The sequence below is a fragment of the Boleophthalmus pectinirostris genome, unplaced genomic scaffold, assembly GCF_026225935.1.
Source record: "Boleophthalmus pectinirostris isolate CB_2022bp ecotype Guang Dong unplaced genomic scaffold, ASM2622593v1 HiC_scaffold_1, whole genome shotgun sequence".
In the NCBI taxonomy this organism is placed as follows: Eukaryota; Metazoa; Chordata; class Actinopteri; order Gobiiformes; family Gobiidae; genus Boleophthalmus; species Boleophthalmus pectinirostris.
The window spans coordinates 32,926,881-32,945,261 of NW_026570970.1; the positions used below are offsets into that span (position 1 = coordinate 32,926,881).

The 18,381-nt window shown below is 38.3% G+C and overlaps 1 protein-coding gene across 4 annotated transcripts in view; it reads right to left on the bottom strand.

Moving 5' to 3' along the window:
- fhip1b (FHF complex subunit HOOK interacting protein 1B) overlaps positions 1 to 18,381 on the bottom strand; it is a 52,839-nt gene that overhangs the window by 6,944 nt on the left and 27,514 nt on the right. Inside the window, exons 13-14 of one of the 4 annotated variants that reach the window (XR_008631542.1) lie at positions 17,485 to 17,844; positions 2,700 to 2,855 (exon numbers count right to left, since the gene is read on the bottom strand). Coding sequence is in view for 3 of the 4 variants with exons in the window: in XM_055148520.1 (XP_055004495.1) it covers positions 17,534 to 17,844 (311 nt within the window). In the remaining variant the exon portion in view is untranslated. Of the gene's footprint in view, positions 1 to 2,699; positions 2,856 to 8,486; positions 8,606 to 9,997; positions 17,845 to 18,381 lie in introns of those variants that run through there. The other 3 variants (XM_055148527.1, XM_055148520.1, XM_055148513.1) reach the window with 3 other exon arrangements.

Consider the following 18,381-nt stretch of genomic DNA (forward strand, 5'->3'; position numbering starts at 1 on the left):
CTTCCAGAGGAAATACTCCAAGACTTTTCAGAGGAAACACTTTGAGGGAATGAACCATTTCATCACCAACCAAAACACCAGAGTGGAGTAAGAACAAGGCCTTTCCTGTTGTGTTGACCCCCTGGAGGAGAGACACTTTTGGCTCTTCCTTTCCTCCGCTGACCCTTTATTCACAACTATTCCTTCTGATAAATAATCCACGTTGACATTTCCCATGGAGATGTTTGCACTAGAAGCAGAGTGACTAAAAGTCCCCCTCAGATGGCAGCAGAGTGATGTCCTGTTTGTGTGAAGGTCGAGTAGAGTTTCTCATCTTACTGCTGAATTATGAATGCACCTCCTGTTCACTGATCCACCAAGGGCTCCATTTCAACACAAACTTTATAACATCAAAACTACAGCCAATTAGTAAAACAATTTCCACAATAGCCTATAACCACTACACCGAATGCAACTCAAGTCTAAAGAGTCTATTTTATTTTTCTTATGTACTTTTAAAGGGCCCATATTCCTCTGTTTTCTCATTTATGTTGTAATGTTTCCTCATCACAGACAGACCTGGAGTTGTGTTTTGTTTCATTTACTCTGAATGCGTGTATCATTCGTTTTTCAAAATAAAACCAAAAATAAGAAAACGAAAAAGCAAATATTTTCTTCATTATTTGTCTCCAAAACCAAAAAGAAAACAATGGATAACGAGTTGTTTTTTCAGTTTTCAATTTTGTGTTTAAACGAATAATGAAAAAATAGATAAAGGCCGTTTCCCGTTTCCGATCTCAGTCCCGGTCTCAATCTCGGTCTGGTCCTGGTCTGGTCCTGGTCTCGACCCCGGTCTCACTCCAGGTCTGGTCCCGATCTAGTCCCGGTCTCAGTCCTGATCTTGTCCCGGTCTGGTCCCCGTCTCAGTCCTGGTCTCAGTCCTGGTCTGGTCCCAGTCCCAGTCATAAATCAGGACTAAACCAGGACTGAACAGGGACTGAACCAGGACTAAACCAGGACTGAACAGGGACTGAACCAGGACTAAACCAGGACTGAACCTGGACTAAACCAGGAGTGTCGGGACAGGCTGGGAGGTGAGCCCACGTAGACTGTTGGGTGATCAGGACTGAGACTGGGACCAGACCGGGCCTGAGACCAGTTTAGTCCTGGTTTAGTCCTTGTAGATCTGGGTTCCTGTTTTTTGTTTAATTTCAGCATCCTCTTACATAGTGCCATTTTGAGAATGTCTGATCATTTGAATTTCATTTGAACTGTTAATTGCCAAGGTAATGGATCTAACTTTTCATTACTTTGAAACCCATGAATAAACTTAAACGCTCCGTAGCTGTTTTTTCCCTGTGTATTTGAACAAAACTTGGCTCCAAGCGGCTCTTAAGATCAGCATAAGTCCACTGTGTGCTGTCTCCATCTAATTAGAAAGCATTTTGTTGTCCAATAATCAGGAAGTGCAATTGGCATGCTAGCTGTTGTTAGCTTTACCATGATGGCAAAACTTTTGTCTCTTTGAAAAGTGGTTATAAACTCATTATGGTGAGTACCATATTTTTTGGACTGTAAGTCATTTTTTTTCATGGTTTGGGTGTTTCCTGCGACTTATACTCTGGTGCGACTTGTGTATTAAAATTTTCACACTGAGAGCCGTGAGAGGCCAAGGCAAAAGCAATCGATCCAAAGTGATCTGATTTAACTTAGCAACAACAGGAAATGGTGAGTATCCGGGTTTCGTCATGGTGCATGTGCACACAGTATCCTGGTCATAAAGTTGAGTGCACATGCATCCAAAAGACAAACGCTTTTCAGTCTTTTCATCACAACAGTAGCCAAAATAAATAAAGTGACCAACATAAATGAAGTGAGGGAAATGAGAGCTGCGCTAAACCTGCACACGTCTGATCTCTGAAAACATGAACCATCTCCAACACGACACACACACAGAACACACTCACCATCATCATCATCAACATCTTCTGTCACAGAAAGAACACTCATGTTCCACTGAGTCTGTCCTTTAGTCCGACATCAGCGCACAAGGAAAGAGCTGTTTTTATCAGCGCTTATAGTTTATGCAAATAAGCCATGTGGTTTTACATTTTGTTTCTGTAAGATGTAAACACAAGTGTCAAAGCTGCATTAAACACATTATAATGTCAAACAGGCTGATGTGGCTCTAGAGTGGTTCTGGTTTATATGATGAGAAGTGGAGTTTATTTATGCAGATTAGTAATAGTAATAATAATGATGATGATAATTTTAATATAAATATAATGATTAATTGAAAATAGATTGTTCATTCTCCTTAAGTATCCTCATCAAAACCTCATCTCTTGCATTTGTTAAGTGTAAGCCCCGCCCACAGATGAGAACGGCCAATAGGAAACAGCCTGTCCTCCTCAGTCACATGATCGGTTGCTTCTGCCTTGACATCTTGGATCTTTGCAGTAAAATTTTTCACTTTGAATTTTGACTGTTGAATATCTGTGCTGAATATTTAAAAGGAGATATTTTTATTTAGAATTTGAAACATATTGAAAAAGTATTCTTAAAATTCAGACTAAAAATAATTCAAACGTCTTTTTTCAGAGTTAAAACATTCAAAGTGACCAATTCAGTGGTATTTAAATTTCAAAATCTAATGGATAAATTGATCTTCCACACCACAAAACACTCTTCTTCTTTTTCTTTCATTCAAATGCTCTTACCTGGTGGAGGTGTAGAGTCCATCTCTGTCTCCTCTTTCCTCTGATCCTCTATTCACCTCGACCTCACTTCTGATTGGTCGCTTCTAAGACTCCCCTGTCAGATCGCTGCTCTCTGATTGGCTGCTCTTCCGCGCTCTGGTCTGTAATTGGTCAGTGCTAAGAGACGGGCAAACAAGATCCGATTTCTCCTTTGGCTACATTCAAATAAAGGACATTTGCAATATGTCAGCAAACAATTAAGGTGATGAAGACTGAAACTAAAGAAATGAAGTCTATTATTTTACTGTTTACAGACAGGATTGGATTTAAGTATACATTTTATGTATCTGTATTTTATTTCAGTAGATTTTATAGTGGATACTTTCCACTTTTACTTACTTATTAGATTTGAGAGCAGGTATCTGTACTTTCTACTTTAGTACATTTTTGGACAGGACTGAAAGTATTTTTTATTATAGTTTGAGACCTGCTGAAAAGGTTATGGGTATTATTTTTTAACATATTTGTAGTAACAAAATATACAACAAAATATATAATTAAAAACAGTAAAAAATAAAATAAAATTCTGGTGAACAAAATTCAGCACAAATCTGTATCAAAATCACTAAGTTTTAAGCTTTATTAGATCTGAAAATCTGCTTGAAATACTTTTTACTCTTAGTCTTACATGCATTTTTCAACAGATACTAATACTTTTACTTAAGAACCATATTTTTTGGACTATAAGTCACACTATTTTTATGGTTTGTGTGTTTCCTGCGACTTATACTCCACTGCAACTAATATAAAATGTTCACACTGACGGCCGCGAGAGGCTCTAGGACAGGGGTCTCCAACTTTTTTCCTTCCGTGAGCTACTTTTTGTAAAACGAAAATGCCAGAGAGCTACTAATTTAGCGGTCACCAGAACTTTTGTAAATATAAGAGCCATGGTGTGCCGAAGATGAGGTACAGTTAGACATCTATAAAACATAACCCATTATCCAGTTATCAGGGCGCAAAATTAGGAATAAAAATGATACATTTACAAAGGAAATAGGCATTTAATCAATCAAACTTGAGTTATTCAGCACAATACCTATAATTCAGAAACAGTGTTGGGGAGTAACTGATTACATGTACCAGAGTTACGTAATCAGAGTACAAATTATGAGTAACTGTATTCAGTTACAGTTACTATTTCAGTGAGTGGTAATTGGATTACAGTTACTTTGTTGAAATAAATGGATTACACAGAGGGATTTTCCTGTTTTCACATTTTGGGCTATATCCCTTTTTTTTTTTTTTTCCTTGTAATTCCACTCATTGCCAGACACTAAACCAGGTCTAAAACCAGATCTCAAACCAGGTCTAAACTAGGTCTAAAGCAGGACTAAACCAGGACTAAAACCAGGTCTAAACCAGGTCTAAACCAGGTCTAAACTAGGTCTAAACCAGGTCTAAACCAAGACTAAACAGGTCTAAACCAGGACTAAAACCAGGTCTAAACTATGTCTCAAACAGGATTTAACAGGACTAAACCATGCCATACGGACCATGTCACCTCATCTTCTAACAATACTATTTTTAATTTGTAAAGACTGGTCTTTTTAAAACATCTTATGTGAACATATCCTAGTCTTTGCTACTTTACAGGAAACCAAGTAATCCAAAGTATTCAGATTACATTACTCATTTTAAGTAATTTAATGGATTATGTTACAAACTACATTTTGGTGTGTGTAATCTGTAATCTGTAGGGGAATACATTTTAAAAGTCACCTTCCCAACACTGGTCAGAAATACCTGGGCGAGCTACTTGGAAGGGGGTGGAGAGCTACTGGTAGCTCCCAAACTACAGGATGGTGACTCCTGCTCTAGTCTTGTGTGTGAGTATCTGCTGCTCCTGTTCCTCCTGTACCACTGTCACTTCACTCTACTGCGCATGTCTCCTGCAGAAAGAGCCTCTGTTCTGTCTGTATCATGTCAGTCGATCGCACCATTACTTCTGTACCAATGAACAATTTAACATTTAAGTAACTGAGTGACAACTGAAACCATCCTGTTGGGATTCAGAAAGGCCCGAATAATTCTAACTAGAACTGATGCTGAATCTGACGACAGCTACACTGTTTACCTCCGGAGGTTGTGGAGTTGATCAGAAGTGACACCGAGGATGAAGAATTGAATGGATTTAGTGATTTGGAGTGAGATGGAGAGTTTGGTAAACTTGTTCTGTTCTGTTGTTTATGTTATAGTTTATCTGAAGAACTGTTCATATGTGACGTTAACAGTCTGTTGTTCTCTCTTCAGTTGTTTGTCCAAAAAGTGCGACTTATATATGTTTTTTTTTCTTTTTCATTACACATTTTTTAGCTGATGCGACTTATATTCCAGAACGACTTATAGTCCAAAAAATACAATAGATGTTTTCATGTGTTACTTTATTTTTTGGTGCCACTATCTGTACTTTAACTTCAGTACTTCTTCCATCACTGCTTACAGATCCCATAATAACAAGCATTCTTACTGTCGCTTCTTCACAGATCTGACCTTTAACGGGGCATGGCGAGACACGGAGACACGGTTCCGTTTAATGCCATACTGAGGAAGATTCCAAGTGAAACATCTAACATCACCTCGGACGCAGGCGGGTGCTGCAAACTCCATAAGTTAAGTTCGGCAGTGCACCTTTATTATTTTGACTGGATGTCATTGTAAGCGTGCAGTCAGAGTGTCAGTGAGTGGAGAGGACATGGTGTGGGACATGTTTCAGCGGCTGTAATCTGAACCTGCTGGAAACTTTGTCCATTTTGAGACCTCATTAAACTTTCAGATGTGCACCAAGTCTCACGTGTACTGCTCTTTTCATCCACACTTTTATTATGTCCCATTAAAGGGGCCCATATTATGATATTTTCTGATCTCTGTTATAATTTCCTCATAAACCTGGAGTTGTGTTTGTTTCCTGGTAATGAGGTTTGTCATGGTTTGTCGACTGGACAAAAGTTTGTTTGGTCGAATACGTTTCAGCTCATTCAAGCTGCTTCTTCAGTTCTGGTCAGACGCTGGTGGACACTTCCTTATATCTGCCTGCAGGGAGGAGCTAACTACACTGAAACTAACGCACATACTTGTTTACAGTTTCTGTTTGTTTACAGTTTTCTGTTTGCAGGGTGTGGGGTCTAATTAGCATCAGAATTCATGGCCATAATGGAGCTTCCACACCTCTGGACCTGACCTGACTACACCTGTTGTTCTCTTGTTTGTTTTGATTTAGGTTTGAGGATGGAGTTGTAAATAGGAGATAGTTGGTGTCTGAGGCCTGCATTTCTGTTTAGAGAAGGATTCTTTCTTAACAAAAACAGCTTCTTTCACTTCCCTCTCAAACTAATTCTTTTCTCTGTGCTAAAATTCTGCTACCTGTTGGCTTTCGTAAGCCTGGAGCACTGCTACGAGCAGACACTGAGGCTGCCACTTCGGAGTCTCACCTCTATGTTCATCCTCTTATTAAGTAGCTGTTTAGTTTCTCCAATGTAGCGTTCACTGCAGTCTTCACTGCACCAAATGGAGTAGACCACATTGCTTTGTTTGTGGCTCGGTGTTTTGTCCTTTGGCTGGACCAGTTTCTGTCTTAATATTTTCGTAGGTTTGAAATCGACTGGGATCTCATGTTGTCTGAAAATCCTCTGTAGTTTTTCAGAAATGCCAGCCATGTAAGGAAAGGTTTGTTTCATGGTAAGACAAGAAGTGCCCCACTGTGTTTTTAAACTCCTTACACTATCACTAGAATCATCTGGATCTTTTCAACCCTGGAATTGTCAATCTCTACTCAACTAAAGGTAAAAAGTAGTCGTTAACTTAAAAAAATCTGCTTCGTGACACAAGGTGGAACAGAGCATTTTGAGCTTCAGAGATGTAGACAGACTAATAATAAAGTGTTACTCAAACATGTCTGAATGAAACAAAACACAACTCCAGGTCTGTTTTCAAGGAGGTAACAAAGTTCTAACATGACTTAGAGCTCACAAGAGTCAGTTTTGCGTAATATAGCATTGTTTCCCTAAGACTGGGTCACAACTCTCAGGTGGGTCGCAAGAGATATTTTTTTTTGGGTCGCCTGATATACGTGTTGCGCTCTCCTCCTGCACCCAGACTGGAAAGCGCAACAAAAAACGCAGACAGGTCCACCTATCTCATTGTAAATGTTGAAAAGTTAAGACATGTTTTGTATAATTTTTCGGAGTGTCTTTTTGTACCCTGGGTGTTAATAGTTCAATGGACACGATTCTTCTATTTACATCCACCTCAAGAAAAAAGGGAACGTGATGTGTCCACTTACGCATTTCCTCCCGTACACTGCGTGTTCTTCCGTACAGCGTATGGACCGTGCCTCTTCCCGTGCGCCTCTAAACCAGAACTAAAACCAGGACTAAAACCAGAACTAAACCAGAACTAAAACCAGGACTAAAACCAGAACTAAACCAGAACTAAGACCAGGACTAAACAAGGACTAAAACCAGAACTAAAACAAGGACTAAAACCAGTTCTAAACCAGGACTAAAACCAGGACTAAAACCAGAACTAAACCAGAACTAAACCAGAACTAAAACCAGAACTAAAACCAGAACTAAACCAGAACTAAGACCAGGACTAAAACCAGGAACTAAACCAGGACTAAAAACTAAACCAGACCAGGACTAAACCAGGACTAAAACCAGAACTAAACCAGAACTAAGACCAGTTCTAAACCAGGACAAAAATCAGGACTAAAACCAAGTCTAAACCAGGATTAAAACAGGACTAAAAGAAGAATTATCTGGGACTAAACCATCAGGCGCCAACTGTGAATGATTGATCGATGATTCCGCATCATTTTGACTAAAAAAAACCATCAAATATTACTGATTTTTAGTGGGCTGGTGCCTTTATGTTTTTTTAATAAATAACCTGGGTGTAAATAGCATTTTAGTCTAGGAACACTCGGGTGCCCTTCTATGTGCCACGCTAAATACACCCGGGTGTAAATAGCAACAATGGCTGTTTGCCCTGTGTGTGAATAACAATGTTAACTATTTACACCCAGGGTGCAAATAGCATCTGCCATCATTTTTTATCTTTTTGTAATTATTTTATTGACTATTTTGTTCCAACATTGCTGGTTCAATGGAATGTTGAAAAGAAAAAGAAATGGGCTACATTTAATGTCCAAATAGGCGACTTATGGATCATTTTATTGCTCCTTCAAAGACTGTTTTTCGTTGTTTAACACTTGAATAATTGTTCAGAGACACGATCACTCAGTCAACAATAAAACATCCTCATTAATGTTCAATTATGATCAAATCCACCTTTGTGATTCACGAATAATGTCTATTGACTTGGGTTACAAAGGTTTGTGACTTTAAAATATGGGTCCCCAGAAAAAAACACTGTAATATAGGACCTTTAAAGGTGCACTGTGGAGCTTTTCTGGAAGGGGGTGCTCCAGTAATCTACTTGTCTCTATGGCAGTGTTATTGCTTTGTCTGGAATGTTCAGTAGTATGGCATTAATCACAACTTGCATTTATTTAAAGTCTTTCTATGGCTCAAAAATAGCTTGAAAAACATTCATTCTGACTGAGTGGGCTTGCCTCTCCACAGATCTGACCTTATGAGTAAAATTACAATTACTCTAACATCATAAAGATTTGACACATAATCCTCCGCAGTGTGGCATTACACTTATCTTACATTTGTCTAATTACAGCTGTGTGTTTTTTTGTTTTTTTAACATATTGTATGTATTCTTACTGTGAGCTGAGGTGCTTCAGATCCAACTTGTAACCTGGCCTGGTAGGATAACTTCTTCATGGAGATGGAAGTTGAATGCCATACTGTGGAACTTTCCAGACAAAGAAATCACATCTCCATGGAGCTGGGCAGCTGGTGGACACTCCATAGGAATTGTTTAATAAATTTACAAATCAATTAAATGTATTTTTGTAGTCTATTAAATAAATTGTATTTTGCTTTTTTGAGTCTTTAAGTTTCAAACCAAACTCCAAAATTCAGGTTTATTAGTGAGACCCACTTGTTTTCAGACGGAAGCAGCCCGTCTCCCGCTGAGCCGTCTCCATGGCAACACAACAGACTTTAGAAAACAGTCAAATCATTTGTCTCACTGCTGTTTGAGTAATGTTATTCTAAAGCTTTTAGTCATGTGAGAATGTCACAAGCACAACACAGCTGCTTCCAGGTGAATAACACTTAAACAGAAACTGTTTCTGTTTAAGTGAGATACTGATTTTTATTGTAGCTCGTCCAGTGACTCAGAGAAAAGAAACAGATCCAATGTTTGCAGATCTACAATATTGATATAGTTCTTATTTTTCAATAAGAGACCGGGGCTCTTGCTCCCATCTGAGATTATGACACCACATTCTAGAATCTGAAACCCAATAAGTCCTGTTCAGTCCTGTTCTAGTTGTGCAATAGTCCTGCTGGTCCTATAGGTCACAGAGCTTTACACTGCATTATTCATTTACTCCACTCTCGCTGGTGGTGAGATACTACTGTAGCCACAGCTGCCCTGGGGCAGACTGACAGAAGCCAGGGATGTGATGTTTGTAAATGAGTCGGCTCTTTGCTCTTAGTGTGAACAGTTGGAACAGGACCTACATTTTTAAAAGAACCAAATCTTTGTTGTCTCATTTTTATACTGATTTACACAAAACCAAAACAAGAATCAGAACAGAAGCAGAGCAGGCAACATGAGTGAGCGCTTTGTGCACAAAAACACATATGTGACATTATAATAACAGTTTTCAAAGGATCATTCTTGTAGTGCAGCGGTTTATTTCGATCTTGCATCATTTCAAAGGAGAAACTCACTCCCGCTGTCAGTTTGAACCATTTTAAACTGATCTGAGCCTCAGTCATTTCTGTTCAGTTTGTTGTGAAAATGACTTAACACATTTGTTTCTGTCATATAAATAAATAATAGCCTGTTTTCTGAACGGCTCTTCAAAAGTTTCAAGATTCAGATCTGACAAACAAGGCACCAACACTCACAACACATTCATACGAAGCAATCTGAGTGAAGTGTCTACTGCGGACACAAAAACAGTTTCTATGACGTACTGCCGCTCCACTGTGGCACCCGGTCTCCCACCCAAGTACTAACCAGACCCAGACCTGCTTAGCTTCTGAGATCAGATGAGATGGTTGAAGTGGTGTCGCCAGTTTAGTCCTGTTCTACTGCAGTCCTGGTCTAGTCCTGGTCTAGTCCTGGTCTAGTCCTTCCCAAAAACATTTGAAATAATGACAGACTCGGTGTTTCTTGCCTGGCAAAGATTTTATAAATTACTAAAAACATTCCCTTTGTAGTGTTTGTACAGAAGCTGGAGGATTTTGTCTTTTTCCTGTTGATCCAAAACATATAAAAATATTTCTAACATTCAAGGTTACATTTTTAAATCATTTTGTTGGTTTTGTTTCATACATTTGTTCCTCTGATCGAAGACCCCGTGTTTGTACAGTCTATGTACAGAAAATGGCAGACACGTGTTCAACTTTACAATGAAAAAGGGACAGGACAATGTTCTAGAAAAAGAGTCAACGTAGGTACATGGATTTGAACTTTTGTGACATGAGCAGTTTTTCTCCTTATGCAAAGAGTAAAAGGTGATATGACAATCTGATGTGGTCGTATCAACGCCATTTTAACTTTTCTGATGGAGGGTCCGCCATAGCTTTGCCTGGAATGTTCCGCAGTATTGTATTAAATGAGCCACGTTGCATTCATTCATTTGCAGGTGATGTTATTGCCCCAAAATACTGACCCGTAACCAGGCCTGATGGAGTCACCGTCTTGAATTCTTCACGCGATATGTTTCATGACCTTCTGTGGAACATTACAGGCAAAGCAACAACATCTCCATGGAGACACGTGGACTGGCTGTAGGTCTTTCCATTAAAGGATTTATATTAACCAAAACTGACTCTTGTGAGCTTTAAACCAGGTTATAATGTTAGTACCTCATCAAAAATATACCTGGAGTTTGGTTACGTTCGCATGTTTGAGTCGCCAAACCTCAAAATGCTCTGTTCCGCCTTGTGATGTCATGCAGTAGTAGTTTTCAAGTTAACAGTACCTTTTGTTTAGTAGAAATGGGCAATTCCAAGGCTGAAATGATCCAAATGATTCTAGTGAAGATTATGTGTGTGCAAAAATACCGAAAAATACTGAAAAGCAGGGATCTCCAACCTGTAGCTCTGCACCCCCTTCCAAGCAGCTCGCCAATGGATTTCTGAATAATATGTATCATGTTTAATAATTAAAATCTGATTATTTACCACTGCAAATTTATCATTTTGATTCCGAACTTGTGCACTAATAAATGGATAAAGGCAGTGTTTCCCTTGACAACAACTGCCCCTCGCCTTAACCAATTTTCTGCGGGAAACACTGTAGGCCTGCCATGGCTCTTCTACTTTCTCAGTTTCTTGGAACCACTAAACATTAGTAGCTCTCTGCCATTTTTGTTTTGTAAAAGTAGCTCACCTGAGGAAAAAGGTTGGAGACCCCTGGTTTTAAGTGATGATACAGTATCGATATCAGGGGACTGCTGTATCGATGTATTGAGTATTTTTGGGTATATTTTACTAAATTATTTTGTTATAGCACTACAGTTTTGTTGTTTGGTTAGAGGAAGTAAACACATTTGACATTTTCACAATTTTTGTTGATTAAAATGCGACTTTTAGTATCACATCCATGATTTAGCCTTTTTTTTTTATTTAACCATACTGAATTGATTTGAAATATATCTTATGGAAATGAAAGTGTATTGTATCGAGATGTATCGCATCGTGGCCTTTGTATCGAGGTATGTATCGTATCGGCGACTTCTCATTGATATCCAGTCCTAGTGAAGGTGTACGGAGTTTAAAAACAGAGTGGAGCGCTTCCTGTATTACCGCATGACATCACAAGGTGGAACAGGAAATCAGCAACTCAGTTTGTGTGTTAAACATGTGTAAATGACACAAAACACAACTCTATGTATGTTTGTGATGAGGAAACGACATTATAACAGCTCAGAAAATATTGTAATATCGACCCTTTAAAAACCCAAACTGACCACTCAGGAGCAAAATGACAGAATTTCGATTACAATTCATATATTTTTTCCAGACCCATTTCTTTCCATCGTCTCATCCCTTCATAACGGTGGACATAGCACATTTGCATAGATCACATGAACAAAGAAAACCATTCACGATAATCAGAATAAACAGTATTAAACTTGGCACTAAACTCAAGAAAATACACAAAAATCAATCAGCATTTTCAACAAAAATCGACCCAAAATACTGAAACGAAATCAAAATTGTGCAGTGAAAGGTCAGCAGACGGCAGAAGCGAGAAGTCACCATTCACAGAGTTGAAAACATTCGGAAAACTTTGGCTTGTGTCCGTGAAAATGAAACAAAAATACAAGAACGTAGGATATATGACGGCTTTGGAGATTTAAAGGTACAATAACTGACAAGAACTCAAATAATCACTCAAATTTATGATATTTTTAATTGTTTTGGCTTGATTGATAATAGTTGACACTGTGCAGCTGAGGTGATCAACATTCCCGAGGGGTGTGATGCTAACTGTAGGCACTGCTCTGTCTCAAGCTCTGGTACTCAAGTTAGACTTTAATCTGTTTTTATTTATTTATTTTTTTGAGCTGATTTTGTGTTAACTTAGTTCTTCTCAAGTAACATTACAGTCACAAGCTAGTTAAAACTTTTTGTCAGTAACTTCCTAATGTGTGCATTGTGTCACCGTGGTAACTGATGAAGAATTCCCCATAAACATACATACAGAACCTCGCCAGAGTGATGTTACTGCAAAGTATCAGTTTTAAATTTTAATTACTACTTTTTAATTTTCAATTTAACGAATTTCAGCTTAACTGTGATGGCCTTAGATATTAGTCTGTAAACATTGTAAGAATCAAGGTAAGAATTCTGTTGAGTTTTTTTTGTTTTCATGGCAAGATACAAAAACATTATGGCTAGTTGGAAAAAGTTATATTTTTGTCAATTTCTGGCACGATTTTGAACACAATTGTAAGAAAAAAACATAAACGGAAGCTTATTTATTGATTCAATTTGGTAAGGGGCCAGTGCACTCAAAAAGATAAAATAGAAATTTACCGTAATTTCCGGACTATAAGCCGCTACTTTTTTCTCACACTTTGAGCCCTGCGTCTTATACAACGATGCGGCGATTATATGGATGGATTATTGGTTTATCAGCACAGTGGATGCGTGCGGCCTCAGTGCAGAAAATGCCGCTGTCTGTGCAGTTCACATGAAACTGCAGCACTAGCAAACGCTGTTGTCAGCACTAAAACAGTTTATCACCGTGCGATAAAATAAGTTATGATGCTAAATGAACATTAGTGAGGGGGATACATCTTAATGACCCGTATGTGTTAAATGCAGGTGAGTGCGTCAATAATGAGAATAGACATCTCAAACTTCAGTAGCCGGACATCCACTCATACCTGATCGATACACCTATCCCTGCCCTGAAATCTGCTGAAATCCTACAAGACTCTGACATGACACCAGACCATAGACTACAGTCTATGTACGAGACAGGACAGAGGCTCTTTCTGCAGGAGACGTGCGCAGTAGAGCTCAAAGTGACGGGGTGCAAGAGCGAGACAGACAGGTGGAAGAGATGATGAGCCGAGGAAGATGTCAGTTTAATTGTGTTTTGAACAGTTATTTTACGCTTCATATACGCACCGTCCTTATGGAAAACACACGAAGAAATACAGATGACGCATATTTTAAGTTAACGGCGATTGATGTGGCTGTGGAAGAAGGAAATTGAGCTGCTGCCCGTGAGCTCGACATTAATGAGTCGATGGTGGGATTTTGGCGATGGCAGCGTGACGAACTAACTCAACGCAAAAAGACGACAAAAGCTTTCAGAGGCGACAAAAGCAGAACTTGAAAACCTTCTTGAAGACTTGGACACCAGCGGCTTATAGACACGTGCGGCCTACATATATTCTTTTTTTTCTTCTTTTAAAATGTAGTTGATGCGGCTTATATTCAGGTGCGCTCAATAGTCTGGAAATTACGGTACTTTAAAGGCCCTGTACCTGATTTTTTCCCCCCATGTATTCGAGCAAAATTGTCTTGTCTGCCCCAGTAATCAGCTTTTTATTGTCCGAGAACCAGGAAGTGGGCTGTTAGCATGCTAGTTGTTAGAATTACTGTTAAGACAAATCTACGCTCTGGTCTCTGAGACTTCGACTGAGACGGTAAGTGAAGGTGGGATAACTTTAGACCACTGCAAACCTTTTATAATGAAATAATTTAGCATTTCACGTTTTTAAAAATCAGGTAAAGCTCCTTGAAATTGATATTGTAAAATTAGCTTCCAATATAATATTTGTTCATTCAAAGCAACAATTTTAAGTTTATCTACTTGTTTTTCTCATATTGTTTTTAGAGTGCACAATTCCACAAAGTAAATAGTAGTAAGTAAGTAAGAAAGTAGTACTCTCCTCTGTGATATTTGGCTTATATTTGACACAAAACCCAAACAATATTTTAATAATTCAACTTCTCAAATAAAACTTAGAATTATAATGTACAGCATATGTCTTTTTTTGTTTTGTTTTTTTTGTTTTTTTTTTAACAAATTTGTTTTTCATCCACATGCAGAATTCTTATGACACTAAACAACCCCTAAAGTGAATGAGTGTTAGAAATAGATGTAGAAAAGTGGTAGAAAAACTGAATGAAGTGTGAATATTTAGAAAATTGCAGAATACCAAAAGTCGATTTTTTTTCTCCAATGTCAAAATGGTGAAAGGTGGAGGGATGTGCAAAGTGCGGAAATGGTCAGTTACAATCGAGATGCGTTTTCTCTGAGGTGTCTGAGAAAAAATATGACAGTAAATAATAAAGATAGACAGTAAGACGATTATAATAACTGCATTCAGACCTCGCATGAAATCACTACTATTAAAGGGACAAAATGGACTCTCGTGAGCTTTAATCCATGTTATAATGTTGTTACTTCACCAAAAATAGAGCTGGAGTTTTATTTTGTTTCATTCAGACATATTTGAGTAACCCTGCATTATTAGTCTGTCTACATCTGCAATCTCAAAATGCTTTGTTCTACCTGGTGATGTCATGAAGTGGTAGTTTTAAAGTTAACAGCTACCTTTTACGTTTTTATGGGCAATTCTGATTGATTATGATTAAGGTGCATGGAGTTTAAAAACATAGTGGAGCACTTGGTGGAGCTGGAAGTGCCGATAGCTGATATATATTTAGTGATGTAAAAATTCACTGTAAATCTTCAGTTTATTATAAAACTTAGGTCTGGCTCAACTGGATTTTAATTTGGATTTGTTTAGGTGACATTTATTTTTATTCTGCCTCTTTACAGTCATATTTAAAGACAGTAGGTCGGCCTAAAGGCATTTTTGCATGACATTCTAGAGAGTAAAGAAATTAAGTAAACTACCGCCATTACCCTTTAGCGGTAAATGTGTGAAAGCTGCGGTAATAAATTATATGTAAATGCCAATCATTCACACCTCTAGCCACAGCTCATTTACATATCAATGCAGGTCCAGTAACATGTTTACAGACACTATAGTCACTTTACACTAGGCCAGTGTAACAGGAAACAGGCTGTTGTGTGGTAATTTACAACAGCTAAGCTCTAACCAATGAGAAAGAACCAAAAGTAGGTTCAAAACAGACACATTTGCATTACTCACTGCTCACACAGGCACCTCTCAGATCACAAGTCTGCACTAATAAGTTTGATAAAAACAAGCAGTAGTTTCGTTTCTGGTCTAAACTGGGCGGAAGTTCACTTTTATTTATCGTCAGTATCGTGGATCAGACACACGAGCGTTTAAAGCAGCGCCTCAGTGTTGCGCACATGGATCCTGTAAACAAGCGCACATGAGTAATGTGACTCTGGGGGTGAGTTCAGGGGCAGTCGGCGTCATGCACACAGACAAATGACTCTGCAGATAAATATTGATGCGGCACCACATATTAGGACATTTATCTGTCTGTAAATTGGATTAAATGGACATTATATAAAGAGTCTAAGCTTTATAACAAGGTATAACAAGCCCACATGAACTATCAGTCCACATCGGCAAGATTTAGGGAGATAGCTGATATGTGCCCATATCGATATATCGGTCGAACCCTACTTGGTGCATTACCACATGACATCACAAGGTGGAACAGAGTGTTTTCTGTTTGAGAGAAGAACTTACTCGCCTAAATATGCAGGGTTTGTGTGTTAATATGAATGAAACAAAACACAACTCCAGTATATTTTGATTATAACATTACATTATAACATAGATCAGAAAATAGTGTAATACGGACACTTTAAATCATTTCAAAATCAAGTGACAGTTAAAGACAGTGTATCATGTGTTACAGATTACATCCACAAGTTTGTCCACAGTACGTCCACAATTTACCTTGTGACTACAAGACAAACTGACATCCACTACGCCTTTATGATTTTAGGATGGTAAGATCCAGGGAGATTACATTTTGTTTGCCTTAAATGTTCCACAGATTGGTATTAAAGGCATCCATCTTGCATTTATTGGCTTTAAGACGTCTTTATTGCAAAAAAATATAAGTATTAGTTTGGTTATTAGGATAACTTTTCCACAGATCTGACCTGTAACTTGATAATGCACTACTTTACTTGCCATGTGTTCCAATGGTAAAGTGACGTAGTGCACTTTAATAATATCCTTATCTAGATTTCAATGCAAGGTCTGAAGAAGGTTTTATACTTGATTTCAAATGAAATGAAGAAGCTTATAATGGCAAAAATATTAGTGTTTTTCAAATTAGCAGCAAAGAGAATTTAGCTTTTGCCCCTTAAAGAGATATAAAAAAAAAAAATCATATGTATGTAAATGCCTTTTGAAGACTGGTCAGTTTTAGTTAAACAATTTCCCCCAAAATTTCAAATCCCTTTAAATTGTTCAGGAAAAAACTATGCGTCGTGTCTTATGGCCTTTTACGCAAACGGTTCGTTCACTCTGATATGAAGATGATATGTCGAGAAAATGGTGCAAAAATGTACGATGAAATGAATCGCAATGAATGAATTTCCAGACGAATCCCTTCAAAATAAAAATTAAAAAATGGTTGAACGGCAGCTGTGTTTGTTTCTTATTTAAACAGAAATGAGGTTAAGATAATACGCTAACTTATAATGAGCAAATTTAAGGTTGTGGCTACATGTACATGGGTTTGTATTTTTTCACAATTTCAAATCATTAATCTACTTCACAACTCAATCACATGGTATAGTAAACAAATACTATATCGTGTTGAAAATGACAATACTGTCTAAAAAAGAGCTTTGACTTGGTTAACAAAATCGGTATTGTGTATTGAGTCTCTTCTTTTGTATCGAAATAGAGTTTGAAATTTGAGTATAGTGACACTAATCCATGTGCATGTAGCAGACCTCTACCGACATTTGATTTCCTGCCTGATTTTGATTATAATTTGGTTTGTGTAATTTGTAAAGAATAAACACTGATTTCTGTCACTCTAAAAAACTTAAACTTAGCACCAGCATCAGTGTGCACCTAAGTGTCCGTATGTGGCTTTCTTCACTATTCCACATATCATGTTTTTTACAGTGATACTCTGTCATTATAATACATCATATTCACAAAATCATTGCACTGTGGAGGACATTTTCCAGTTCAATGTACAAAACCTACCCAAGTCAATGCTTCATCAGTGCGTTGTGAAAAGTTGCGAGTTCAGTTCCTATTCTTCCGGGCTTAGGGTGTTGGCGAACGGCAAAGTGACTGCGTGCTCTTGAGCCAGGGCAGCCAGCTCCTTCAGAAACTCACAGAAGATGACGGCGGAGTAGACTGCGTTCTTCACTCGGAGCGCTTCGGCTTGCTTCTCCAGCCCCCCCGCCGCTCCCCCTCCCGTGCTCCTGAAGAGGGCGCTGTGCAGGGACTGGCCACCGTCCCGTACGTGGGCGAGGGCGATCTGGGCGGCGTGGCGGGCGCGGGTGGGGCTGTTTGTGTGGCGAAGGATGAGGTCGCCCAGAGAGGGTTTACGGCTCTTCACTGGAGAGAGAGGAAATAGTGGTATTGGTGTAGTTTGACCAAACACGTCTGTGTCTCCTGTCCAGCACATTTATACAAAACCGGTGATTTGTCACGGTTTTAGACAAGGCCTGTCCCACGTGGCCCATTTGGGATCAATTTGAAACCCGCCAACAGTTAACAGGAGAATATATTGTGCTCTCAGTTGCACAGACAGAAGTTTATCACGTTATAAACTGATTCACAAGTAACATGAGAATGGACAGAGTGCCTAATAATATGATACAATTTTGTGCCTTCTTTATCATAACTATTAGTTTGTACGACCATAAACAAAAACAAAACGGACAACTTAAAAAAAAAAAAAAGAAGATAAGAACAAAAAAATAAAAAGTGATTGTATTTCTGTTCGAGGGGTTAGTACATGGAACAATCTGAATGATGATTTTTTTTTAAAAAGTCTAACACTGTAGAAGCTTTTACAAAAAAAAAAAAAGTATAAAGCGTTACGTTTTGAAAGATATAGAGCTCTCAAATGAAGGAATTATGCATTAAATT